The sequence below is a fragment of the Littorina saxatilis genome, linkage group LG7, assembly GCF_037325665.1.
Source record: "Littorina saxatilis isolate snail1 linkage group LG7, US_GU_Lsax_2.0, whole genome shotgun sequence".
Taxonomy (NCBI): domain Eukaryota; kingdom Metazoa; phylum Mollusca; class Gastropoda; order Littorinimorpha; family Littorinidae; genus Littorina; species Littorina saxatilis.
The window spans coordinates 58,884,560-58,897,971 of record NC_090251.1 but is presented as its reverse complement, the minus strand read 5'-3'; the positions used below and the strand labels follow the sequence as shown (position 1 = coordinate 58,897,971).

At 43.4% G+C, this 13,412-nt stretch overlaps 1 protein-coding gene across 1 annotated transcript in view; it reads left to right on the top strand.

Moving 5' to 3' along the window:
- LOC138970266 (glutamine and serine-rich protein 1-like) overlaps positions 1-13,412 on the top strand; it is a gene marked incomplete at its 3' end in the record, with an annotated part of 75,050 nt that overhangs the window by 40,043 nt on the left and 21,595 nt on the right. The window contains exons 7-9 of the mRNA XM_070342762.1: positions 4,644-4,729; positions 6,513-6,696; positions 8,931-9,071. Coding sequence (XP_070198863.1) covers positions 4,644-4,729; positions 6,513-6,696; positions 8,931-9,071 — 411 coding nt within the window. The remainder of the gene's footprint in view (positions 1-4,643; positions 4,730-6,512; positions 6,697-8,930; positions 9,072-13,412) is intronic.

Here is a 13,412-nt window from a genome sequence, read left to right as displayed (position 1 = left end):
GGGCGAGCATTTACCTTTCACGGCCTATTTTTCCAAGTCACACGGGTATTTGGTGGACATTTTTATGCTGGATAGTCACTCAGTCAGACGGTTGAAGTAATGCTGGATAGTCACTCAGTCAGACGGTTGTAGTAATGCTGGATAGTCACTCAGTCAGACGGTTGTAGTAATGCTGGATAGTCACTCAGTCAGACGGTTGTAGTAATGCTGGATAGTCACTCAGTCAGACGGTTGTAGTAATGCTGGATAGTCACTCAGTCAGACAGTTGTAGTAATGCTGGATAGTCACTCAGTCAGACGGTTGTAGTAATGCTGGATAGTCACTCAGTCAGACGGTTGTAGTAATGCTGGATAGTCAGTCAGACGGTTGTAGTAATGCTGGATAGTCACTCAGTCAGACGGTTGAAGTAATGCTGGATAGTCACTCAGTCAGACGGTTGTAGTAATGCTGGATAGTCACTCAGTCAGACGGTTGTAGTAATGCTGGATAGTCACTCAGTCAGACGGTTGAAGTAATGCTGGATAGTCACTCAGTCAGACGGTTGAAGTAATGCTGGATAGTCACTCAGTCAGACGGTTGAAGTAATGCTGGATAGTCACTCAGTTAGACGGTTGAAGTAATGCTGGATAGTCACTCAGTCAGACGGTTGAAGTAATGCTGGATAGTCACTCAGTCAGACGGTTGAAGTAATGCTGGATAGTCACTCAGTCAGACGGTTGTAGTAATGCTGGATAGTCACTCAGACGGTTGTAGTAATGCTGGATAGTCACTCAGTCAGACGGTTGTAGTAATGCTGGATAGTCACTCAGTCAGACGGTTGTAGTAATGCTGGATAGTCACTCAGTCAGACGGTTGTAGTAATGCTGGATAGTCACTGAGTCAGACGGTTGTAGTAATAATGGATAGTTACTCAGTCAGACGGTTGTAGTAATGCTGGATAGTCACTGAGTCAGACGGTTGAAGTAATGCTGGATAGTCACTGAGTCAGACGGTTGTAGTAATGCTGGATAGTCACTCAGTCAGACGGTTGAAGTAATGCTGGATAGTCACTGAGTCAGACGGTTGTAGTAATGCTGGATAGTCACTCAGTCAGACGGTTGTAGTAATGCTGGATAGTCACTCAGTCAGACGGTTGAAGTAATGCTGGATAGTCACTCAGTCAGGCGGTTGTAGTAATGCTGGATAGTCACTCAGTCAGACGGTTGAAGTAATGCTGGATAGTCACTCAGTCAGACGGTTGTAGTAATGCTGGATAGTCACTCGGTTAGATGGTTGTAGTAATGCTGGATAGTCACTCAGTCAGACGGTTGTAGTAATGCTGGATAGTCACTCAGTCAGACGGTTGAAGTAATGCTGGATAGTCACTCAGTCAGACGGTTGTAGTAATGCTGGATAGTCACTCAGTCAGACGGTTGTAGTAATGCTGGATAGTCACTCAGTTAGACGGTTGTAGTAATGCTGGATAGTCACTCAGTCAGACGGTTGTAGTAATGCTGGATAGTCACTCAGTTAGACGGTTGTAGTAATGCTGGATAGTCACTCAGTCAGACGGTTGTAGTAATGCTGGATAGTCACTCAGTGAGACGGTTGTAGTAATGCTGGATAGTCACTCAGTCAGACGGTTGTAGTAATGCTGGATAGTCACTCAGTCAGACGGTTGAAGTAATGCTGGATAGTCACTCAGTCAGACGGTTGAAGTAATGCTGGATAGTCACTCAGTTAGACGGTTGTAGTAATGCTGGATAGTCACTCAGTCAGACGGTTGTAGTAATGCTGGATAGTCACTCAGTGAGACGGTTGTAGTAATGCTGGATAGTCACTCAGTCAGACGGTTATAGTAATGCTGGATAGTCACTCAGTGAGACGGTTGTAGTAATGCTGGATAGTCACTCAGTCAGACGGTTGAAGTAATGCTGGATAGTCACTCAGTCAGACGGTTGAAGTAATGCTGGATAGTCACTCAGTTAGACGGTTGTAGTAATGCTGGATAGTCACTCAGTCAGACGGTTGTAGTAATGCTGGATAGTCACTGAGTCAGACGGTTGTAGTAATGCTGGATAGTCACTCAGTCAGACGGTTGTAGTAATGCTGGATAGTCACTCAGTCAGACGGTTGTAGTAATGCTGGATAGTCACTCAGTCAGACGGTTGTAGTAATGCTGGATAGTCACTCAGTCAGACGGTTGTAGTAATGCTGGATAGTCACTCAGTCAGACGGTTGAAGTAATGCTGGATAGTCACTCAGTCAGACGGTTGTAGTAATGCTGGATAGTCACTCAGTCAGACGGTTGTAGTAATGCTGGATAGTCACTCAGTCAGACGGTTGTAGTAATGCTGGATAGTCACTCAGTCAGACGGTTGAAGTAATGCTGGATAGTCACTCAGTCAGACGGTTGTAGTAATGCTGGATAGTCACTCAGTCAGACGGTTGTAGTAATGCTGGATAGTCACTCAGTCAGACGGTTGTAGTAATGCTGGATAGTCACTCAGTCAGACGGTTGTAGTAATGCTGAGTTGAGACCCATGACTGACTAAAAAAAATCAAATGTGCTATAAAAAAGAGAAAAAAAGAAGAACAAAAGGACCAAAGAATTGTCTGCAAGTTTAGATAAGACAATGTAGTGACTCCCGTTAATGTGTTGAGAGTTGATTGAGATTCCAAGGCAAGAAATTGTGCATGTAATAACTCGGCAAATGTTGGCCCCATGTGTTTTTATTTTTTTATTTTTTTTATTTGCCAAGCACATCATTGTGGGGCTTTTAATCAATAGCATGCATCCGTCTACAATGTATCATCATTCATCCTTCAACATGTATAATAAACTAGTGGAATACCCGGCTTCGCCGGGGGTGAATCGCGAGACAGAGACAGACAGCGTGGCGGTTCACCACAATCACCTTTGAAGGCGAAGTCCTGTCAAACGGGATTGAGAATTTTAGAGCTTATTTCTTAGCCCTATATTATCTGCTGTGGCTTCTCAAATGCCAGAACATACAGACAGACAAAAACCGCTAGACCCCATCACAAACAGAACTCTACAATACACAGGTTTTTGCCCACACACACACACAAACACACACACACACACAGAGAAGCCTTCGCGTGGCTATAAATTGATTCGACCTTTTCACTTTGACAGTAAGAACAACTTACGGGTGCAAGGGAAGCGTTCTGGACAGCACAGTGACATTCTAAAAATAGTAACTTAGAAACGGGAATATGGATTGAAGCCACCGAAGGCGCAAAACACTGGAGAAGATAAGGAAGAGTTACTGGGAATGGTGAATTCGCCGGGGTGAATCGCGAGACAGAGACAGACAGCGTGGCGGTTCACCACAATCACCTTTGAAGGCGAAGTCCTGTCAAACGGGATTGAAAATTTTAGAGCTTATTTCTTAGCCCTATATTATCTGCTGTGGCTTCTCAAATGCCAGAACATACAGACAGACAAAAGCCGCTAGACCACATCACAAACAGAACTCTACAATACACAGGTTTTTGCCCACACACACACACAAACACACACACACACAGAGAAGCCGTATATATATATGTATATCTATATCTATAAATATATAGAGATAGGTGACAGTGTATTTTTCGCGTGGCTATAAATTGATTCGACCTTTTCACTTTGACAGTAAGAACAACTTACGGGTGCAAGGGAAGCGTTGTGGACAGCGCAGTGACATTCTAAAAATAGTAACTTACAAACGGGAATATGGATTGAAGCCACACGAAGGAAGGGAGATAAACGCAAAACACTGGAGAAGATAAGGAAGAGTTACTTATAATGGTGAAATGAACACAAAAACCAAAATCGGTTCAGCACTGCGCGCTGAGAGCACGTGTTTAAATATCTCATCGATGATATTGTGTCCGGGGTGTAGCTGAATACGGTGTCCAAATTTGAAAAAGATCCACCGAGAACTTTGGCGTTGTGATGTGGTGTAGCGGCTTTGGTGTGTCGGTATGGGGGCCCGGGTAGCTGAGGTGGAACCAAAATCGGTTCAGCGCTGCGCGCTGAGAGCACGTGTTGAAATATCGACCAGGTTGTGTCGTGTCCCGGGTCTACCTGAATATGCCCACCAAATTTGAAGCAGATCCATCGAGAACTTTGGCCGTGCATCGCGAACTCACAGACAGACACACAGACAGACACAAGTCGTATATATATATATATAGATATGTAAATGGCAAGTATACAAGACATGGATATATATTATATACAACATAAGGACATAACCGACAGACGGACATAACATACCGTTCGCCTACAAGTAAGGCCGGAGCATAACATAACATGCACATTACAATACTGAGAGAGAGAGAGAGAGAGAGAGAGAGAGAGAGAGAGAGAGAGAGAGAGAGAGAGAGAGAGAGAGAGAGAGAGAGAGAGAGAGAGAGTAATGGTGCTGATGGTATCATTTATAATGTATACTCAAGTAATAATACAAATAATAGATTCTTTTTGAACTTCCACCCTACAATAATCAAAAGTCACTAAAATACAAGACACCCCTACTCCCATAAGATTGGACAGGGTGACAGACAGGTAAGAGCTAGGATAAGACAAGCAGGTAGACATAAGACATACACATGGCCCCATGTCTTATTGACTGTGTTGTTTGTGTGAGTGCAGCAGGAGGCCAAACGACCGCCCGGCTTCGCCTTTGACCCCGCCGCCATCTTTGAACCCAAACCCAAGAAAGGGAAATCAAAATCAAAGTGAGTCTTGTTCAAAATGAAATTTGCTGTAAATGTGTAATAAAGTCCTGAGTACATGTGATGAAGTGAGAGCGCTGTCAATGCTGTGTCCTGAGTACATGTGATGAAGGGAGAGCGCTGTCAATGCTGTGTCCTGAGTACATGTGATGAAGTGAGAGCGCTGTCAATGCTGTGTCCTGAGTACATGTGATGAAGGGAGAGCGCTGTCAATGATGTGTCCTGAGTACATGTGATGAAGGGAGAGCGCTGTCAATGCTGTGTCCTGAGTACATGTGATGAAGGGAGAGCGCTGTCAATGCTGTGTCCTGAGTACATGTGATGAAGTGAGAGCGCTGTCAATGCTGTGTCCTGAGTACATGTGATGAAGGGAGAGTGCTGTCAATGCTGTGTCCTGAGTACATGTGATGAAGGGAGAGTGCTGTCAATGCTGTGTCCTGAGTACATGTGATGAAGGGAGAGTGCTGTCAATGCTGTGTCCTGAGTACATGTGATGAAGGGAGAGCGCTGTCAATGCTGTGTCCTGAGTACATGTGATGAAGTGAGAGCGCTGTCAATGCTGTGTCCTGAGTACATGTGATGAAGGGAGAGTGCTGTCAATGCTGTGTCCTGAGTACATGTGATGAAGGGAGAGCGCTGTCAATGCTGTGTCCTGAGTACATGTGATGAAAGGAGAGCGCTGTCAATGCTGTGTCCTGAGTACATGTGATGAAGTGAGAGCGCTGTCAATGCTGTGTCCTGAGTACATGTGATGAAGGGAGAGCGCTGTCAATGCTGTGTCCTGAGTACATGTGATGAAGGGAGAGCGCTGTCAATGCTGTGTCCTGAGTACATGTGATGAAGGGAGAGCGCTGTCAATGCTGTGTCCTGAGTACATGTGATGAAGTGAGAGCGCTGTCAATGCTGTGTCCTGAGTACATGTGATGAAGGGAGAGCGCTGTCAATGCTGTGTCCTGAGTACATGTGATGAAGTGAGAGCGCTGTCAATGCTGTGTCCTGAGTACATGTGATGAAGGGAGAGCGCTGTCAATGCTGTGTCCTGGGTACATGTGATGAAGTGAGAGCGCTGTCAATGCTGTGTCCTGAGTACATGTGATGAAGGGAGAGCGCTGTCAATGCTGTGTCCTGAGTACATGTGATGAAGGGAGAGCGCTGTCAATGCTGTGTCCTGAGTACATGTGATGAAGGGAGAGCGCTGTCAATGCTGTGTCCTGAGTACATGTGATGAAGGGAGAGCGCTGTCAATGCTGTGTCCTGAGTACATGTGATGAAGGGAGAGCGCTGTCAATGCTGTGTCCTGAGTACATGTGATGAAGTGAGAGCGCTGTCAATGCTGTGTCCTGAGTACATGTGATGAAGGGAGAGCGCTGTCAATGCTGTGTCCTGAGTACATGTGATGAAGTGAGAGCGCTGTCAATGCTGTGTCCTGAGTACATGTGATGAAGGGAGAGCGCTGTCAATGCTGTGTCCTGAGTACATGTGATGAAGTGAGAGCGCTGTCAATGCTGTGTCCTGAGTACATGTGAAGAAGGGAGACCGCTGTCAATGCTGTGTCCTGAGTACATGTGATGAAGTGAGAGCGCTGTCAATGCTGTGTCCTGAGTACATGTGATGAAGGGAGAGCGCTGTCAATGCTGTGTCCTGAGTACATGTGATGAAGTGAGAGCGCTGTCAATGCTGTGTCCTGAGTACATGTGATGAAGTGAGAGCGCTGTCAATGCTGTGTCCTGAGTACATGTGATGAAGGGAGAGCGCTGTCAATGCTGTGTCCTGTTTCTGTCACCAGAAAATCCCACAAGCACAGAAGGCGGCACAGCGGGGAGTACACGCCCGATGGAGGGTCAGTCCCGCCCGTCAAGCTGCCTCGCACGGAAACACTGTCCCCCCAGAAGTCCAGCGCCAACGGTGGGGGGCGCACCGTGCACACGCTACCTGCAGAGGAGGAGACCATTGAAGATGAAAACTTCCAGGTGAGTTTGATTGATGAATGCACAACTTCCAGGTGAGTTGGAGGAATGAAGAACCACCTTTCCCACAACATTACAATCACATGGTTAATGGAGAACCACCTTATCACAACATTACAATCACATGGTTAATGGAGAACCACCTTATCACAACATTACAATCACATGGTTAATGGAGAACCACCTTATCACAACATTACAATCACATGGTTAATGGAGAACCACTTAATCACAACATTACTATCACATGGTTAATGGAGAACCACCTTATCACATTGCAATCACATTGTTGTAGCCACTTTATCACATTACAATCACATGGTTAATGGAGAGCCACTTAATCACAACATTACAATCACATGGTTAATGGAGAACTACTTTATCACAACATTAAAAAATCACATGGTTAATGGAGAACCACGTTATCACAACATTACAATCACATTGTTGTAGCCACTTTATCACAACATGACAATCACATTGTTGTAGCAACTTCATCACAACATAAGAATCACATTGTTGTAGCCACTTGATCACAACATAAGAATCACATTGTTGTAGCCACTTGATCACAACATAAGAATCACATTGTTGTAGCCACTTGATCACAACATTACAATCACATTGTTGTAGCCACTTGATCACAACATTACAATCACATTGTTGTAGCCACTTGATCACAACATTACAATCACATTGTTGTAGCCACTTGATCACAACATTGCAATCACATTGTTGTAGCCACTTGATCACAACATTACAATCACATTGTTGTAGCCACTTGATCACAACATTACAATCACATTGTTGTAGCCACTTGATCACAACATTACAATCACATTGTTGTAGCCACTTGATCACAACATTACAATCACATTGTTGTAGCCACTTGATCACAACATAAGAATCACATTGTTGTAGCCACTTGATCACAACATAAGAATCACATTGTTGTAGCCACTTGATCACAACATTACAATCACATTGTTGTAGCCACTTGATCACAACATTACAATCACATTCTTGTAGCCACTTGATCACAACATTACAATCACATTGTTGTAGCCACTTGATCCCAACATTGCAATCACATTGTTGTAGCCACTTGATCACAACATTGCAATCACATTGTTGTAGCCACTTGATCACAACATTGCAATCACAAAGTCATTGTTGTAGCCACTTGATCACAACATTGCAATCACATTGTTGTAGCCACTTGATCACAACATTGCAATCACATTGTTGTAGCCACTTGATCACAACATTGCAATCACATTGTTGTAGCCACTTGATCACAACATTGCAATCACATTGTTGTAGCCACTTGATCACAATGTTGCAATCACATTGTTGTAGCCACTTAAAGCAAGCAATGCCCACTTTGAGCACAAGGTTATCATGCACCCTGGATACAAAACAGACCTGTTTTTACTCAAGGTTATGAAAGTTCATGGTGTGTTGTGTGTCGTTCACTGGGTCCCAGCCCAGAACAGTGAGATACCTGCTGAGGTCAAGCCCGTCCTTAATTGAGCCCGTAGTCGACTACACGAAGCTTCGCGAAATCTTTGTACCGAAAACCTGCAGCTGCGGCGTGGTACTTTGACCCCTACTTCGCTTCGCAAGTTTTGACAAACGAAGCTTCGCCGTAGCTCGCAACGAAGTTTTTTTTTTTTTAAGAAGAGTGCTTTTCGATTCAAGATGGACGACGAAATCAGACTCAATACCGTGGTGAAGAATGAATTTATCGACTTTGGTTGACCCGAAGTACAAGAACTAACCTCCTACCTGTATTATTTCATACTGCGATGCATTGACATGTTGAATGAAACTCGAAATCCCAGCGCTCACGCCAACTGGTCCCGGCCGTACTCAGTAAACAAAATAGAACACATAACTATGTGTTACAATTAACTTACGTCATCATCAAGTACGTAAAGTACAATTTGTGACGTAAAGTACTCAGAAAGAAGCACACCACGCGCTGGTCGAGACTACGCGCATGCGCTTTCTGGCTAATAAGATTTGAGACGCCAAGACAAGAAAAGATAACTCTTCTCCGCCATAGTGCCTTCCCTTGGACTTCGTCGAAGTTCCCGTAGCTTCGCGAAGTGAGCTACGCCGAGTCGACTTCGTCCAATTAAGGATAGGCTTAAGGGAGGGAGGGAGGGTGTCCGTCTGAGGTCAAAGTTGTGGGCGATTTGCAGGATTGTGATGGAATGTGTGTATGTGTGCAGGTGGGCCGCTTCCTACTGGAGAAGAAGGATTTGCATAATTACGAGAGCTACCCCATCTGGCGCTTGGAGCAGGGCCGCATGATGCGCAAGTTTGAGATGGTGATAGAGAGCGGTCTGATCCACCACAAGGCTGTGTCCACCGTGAGTACCTAGTGATCAGGACAGTCTAGGTAATGACAGATGGTGATAGAGAGCGGTCTCATCCACCACAAGGCTGTGTCCACCGTGAGTACCTAGTGATCAGGACAGTCTAGGTAATGACAGATGGTGATAGAGAGCGGTCTCATCCACCACAAGGCTGTGTCCACCGTGAGTACCTAGTGATCAGGACAGTCTAGGTAATGACAGATGGTGATAGACGGTCTAGGTAATGACAGATGGTGATAGAGAGCGGTCTCATCCACCACAAGGCTGTGTCCACCGTGAGTACCTAGTGATCAGGACAGTCTAGGTAATGACAGATGGTGATAGACGGTCTAGGTAATGACAGATGGTGATAGACAATCTAGGTACAGATGGTGATAGACGTAGAGGTTACATGCCGAGTCTCAGTGATTGTGTAGAGGTTACATGCCGAGTCTCAGTGATTGTGTAGAGGTTACATGCCGAGTCTCAGTGATTGTGTAGAGGTTACATGCCGAGTCTCAGTGATTGTGTAGAGGTTACATGCCGAGTCTCAGTGATTGTGTAGAGGTTACATGCCGAGTCTCAGTGATTGTGTAGAGGTTACATGCCGAGTCTCAGTGATTGTGTAGAGGTTACATGCCGAGTCTCAGTGATTGTGTAGAGGTTACATGCCGAGTCTCAGTGATTGTGTAGAGGTTACATGCCGAGTCTCAGTGATTGTGTAGAGGTTACATGCCGAGTCTCAGTGATTGTGTAGAGGTTACATGCCGAGTCTCAGTGATTGTGTAGAGGTTACATGCCGAGTCTCAGTGATTGTGTAGAGGTTACATGCCGAGTCTCAGTGATTGTGTAGAGGTTACATGCCGAGTCTCAGTGATTGTGTAGAGGTTACATGCCGAGTCTCAGTGATTGTGTAGAGGTTACATGCCGAGTCTCAGTGATTGTGTAGAGGTTACATGCCGAGTCTCAGTGATTGTGTAGAGGTTACATGCCGAGTCTCAGTGATTGTGTAGAGGTTACATGCCGAGTCTCAGTGATTGTGTAGAGGTTACATGCCGAGTCTCAGTGATTGTGTAGAGGTTACATGCCGAGTCTCAGCACTGTGCGCGCCTTCGTGTGCCAGGCTGGTACTAGAAATTGTTCATTCGAAATGACAAACACAGGTCACAAGCGATAACGCGCAAAAATACTGGTTTATTAAATCTGCATATTGCGATATTCAGTAATATGTATTGCGATAAAAAACTAAACAGAAAGAAAAAGAGAAAAGAAAACAAATTATTAAACATGGCAAAAGTATGAAAAAAATGCATAAACAAAACGCAAGAAACAAAAAGGAAAACAAAATAACAAACACAAAATATGCGAAAACAAACAAACACAAAAAAGTGACAATAACCAAACACTCGTTGATTGATCCTTTGACCTTTAAGAAAGGATTACGTTCCTTACGTTAAAAACAATAAACAACAATAACCAAACACTCGTTGATTGATCCTTTGACATTTAGGAAAGGATTACGTTCCTTACGTTAAAAACAATAAACAACAATAACCAAACACTCGTTGATTGATCCTTTGACCTTTAAGAAAGGATTACGTTCCTTACGTTAAAAACAATAAACAACAATAACCAAACACTCGTTGATTAATCCTTTGACATTTAAGAAAGGATTACGTTCCTTACGTTAAAAACAATAAACAACAATAACCAAACACTCGTTGATTAATCCTTTGACATTTAAGAAAGGATTACGTTCCTTACGTTAAAAACAATAAACAACAATAACCAAACACTCGTTGATTGATCCTTTGACCTTTAAGAAAGGATTACGTTCCTTACGTTAAAAACAATAAACAACAATAACCAAACACTCGTTGATTAATCCTTTGACATTTAAGAAAGGATTACGTTCCTTACGTTAAAAACAATAAACAACAATAACCAAACACTCGTTGATTGATCCTTTGACCTTTAAGAAAGGATTACGTTCCTTACGTTAAAAACAATAAACAACAATAACCAAACACTCGTTGATTAATCCTTTGACATTTAAGAAAGGATTACGTTCCTTACGTTAAAAACAATAAACAACAATAACCAAACACTCGTTGATTAATCCTTTGACATTTAAGAAAGGATTACGTTCCTTACGTTAAAAACAATAAACACTAAAAAGTTACAATAACCAAACACTCGTTGATTAATCCTTTGACATTTAAGAAAGGATTACGTTCCTTACGTTAAAAACAATAAACACTAAGAATACTCAAGAAACTTAGCATAAATACGTTACAAACCAAAATGGCTACGTTACAGAAAATACAAACGTTGACTCATCAGGCCAAGAATACAATAACAAACTGTCATACTAAGAAATCTCAACAAGACAACGTTCCTGCGTTATTCAAAGTTACAAAAAAAGATACCTCAACTCACGTTATACATAAAAAACTCATGAAGTCATTACAAAATGGCGACCAAAATACAACACAAACAAGTAACAACAAAATTACCTTATGCGCTGTGGGCGTTGTCCAGAGTACCAAAACATGTAGCCTCTCAAACGAAGGGCACAAGACTATTCACAAACTTTAGATAAAACTGTATCCAAACACGTTACGCTGACTTTAAAAACATCACAAGAAACACTCCATTGGTTCACTTGTTAACTTTCATACGTTTACAGAACGAATATCCAAACTCTTCCGTAAAACCCTCAGACCGACTGATGAGAGGAAGTCAAACAGTAATATTTATAGAAAACAAAAACCTAACAAGGAATAGTTCATTTTAAAGGTAAAAGGTCACCATATTGACCAACCAACAACATTCCATAAAACAGGGTTGGGTGAGACTATTATTTACAACCAATCAGTAACTGAACACGTACTTCGTGCATGCTCAATACTTGGAACGGTCTATTTTACAAAAAGAAGAACAAGGAACTAGCTGACAAAAAACTAAAAACACGTGAGTCACACATATTCTAAAACCGGCACGGTTGGCCTAGTGGTAAGGCGTCCGCCCCGTGATCGGGAGGTTGTGGGTTCGAACCCCGGCCGGGTCATACCTAAGACTTTAAAATTGGCAATCTAGTGGCTGCTCCGCCTGGCGTCTGGCATTATGGGGTTAGTGCTAGGACTGGTTGGTCCGGTGTCAGAATAATGTGACTGGGTGAGACATGAAGCCTGTGCTGCGACTTCTGTCTTGTGTGTGGCGCACGTTAAATGTCAAAGCAGCACCACCCTGATATGGCCCTTCGTGGTCGGCTGGGCGTTAAGCAAACAAACAAACAAACAAAAAAATGACAGATGGTGATAGACTGTCTTGGTAATGACAGATGGTGATAGACAGTCTTGGTAATGACAGATGGTTATAGACAGTCTTGGTAATGACAGATGGTTATAGACAGTCTTGGTAATGACAGATGGTGATACGACAGTCCTGGTAATGACAGATGGTGATAGACAGTCTTGGTAATGACAGATGGGGATAGACAGTCTTGGTAATGACAGATGGTTATAGACAGTCTTGGTAATGACAGATGGTGATACGACAGTCCTGGTAATGACAGATGGTGATAGACAGTCTTGGTAATGACAGATGGGGATAGACAGTCTTGGTAATGACAGATGGTTATAGACAGTCTTGGTAATGACAGATGGGGATAGACAGTCTTGGTAATGACAGATGGTGATAGACAGTCTTGGTAATGACAGATGGTGATACGACAGTCTTGGTAATGACAGATGGTGATAGACAGTCTAGGTAATGACAGATGGTGATAGACAGTCTAGGTAATGACAGATGGTGATAGACAGTCTTGGTAATGACAGATGGTGATAGACAGTCTTGGTAATGACAGATGGTGATACGACAGGCCTGGTAATGACAGATGGTGATAGACAGTCCTGGTAATGACAGATGGGGATAGACAGTCTAGGTAATGACAGATGGGGATAGACAGTCTTGGTAATGACAGATGGTGATACGACAGTCCTGGTAATGACAGATGGTGATAGACAGTCTTGGTAATGACAGATGGGGATAGACAGTCTAGGTAATGACAGATGGTTATAGACAGTCTTGGTAATGACAGATGGTGATAGACAGTCTTGGTAATGACAGATGGTGATAGACAGTCTAGGTAATGACAGATGGTGATAGACAGTCTTGGTAATGACAGATGGTGATACGACAGTCTTGGTAATGACAGATGGTGATAGACAGTCTTGGTAATGACAGATGGTGATAGACAGTCTTGGTAATGACAGATGGTGATAGACAGTCTTGGTAATGACAGATGGTGATAGACAGTCTTGGTAATGACAGATGGGGATAGACAGTCTTGGT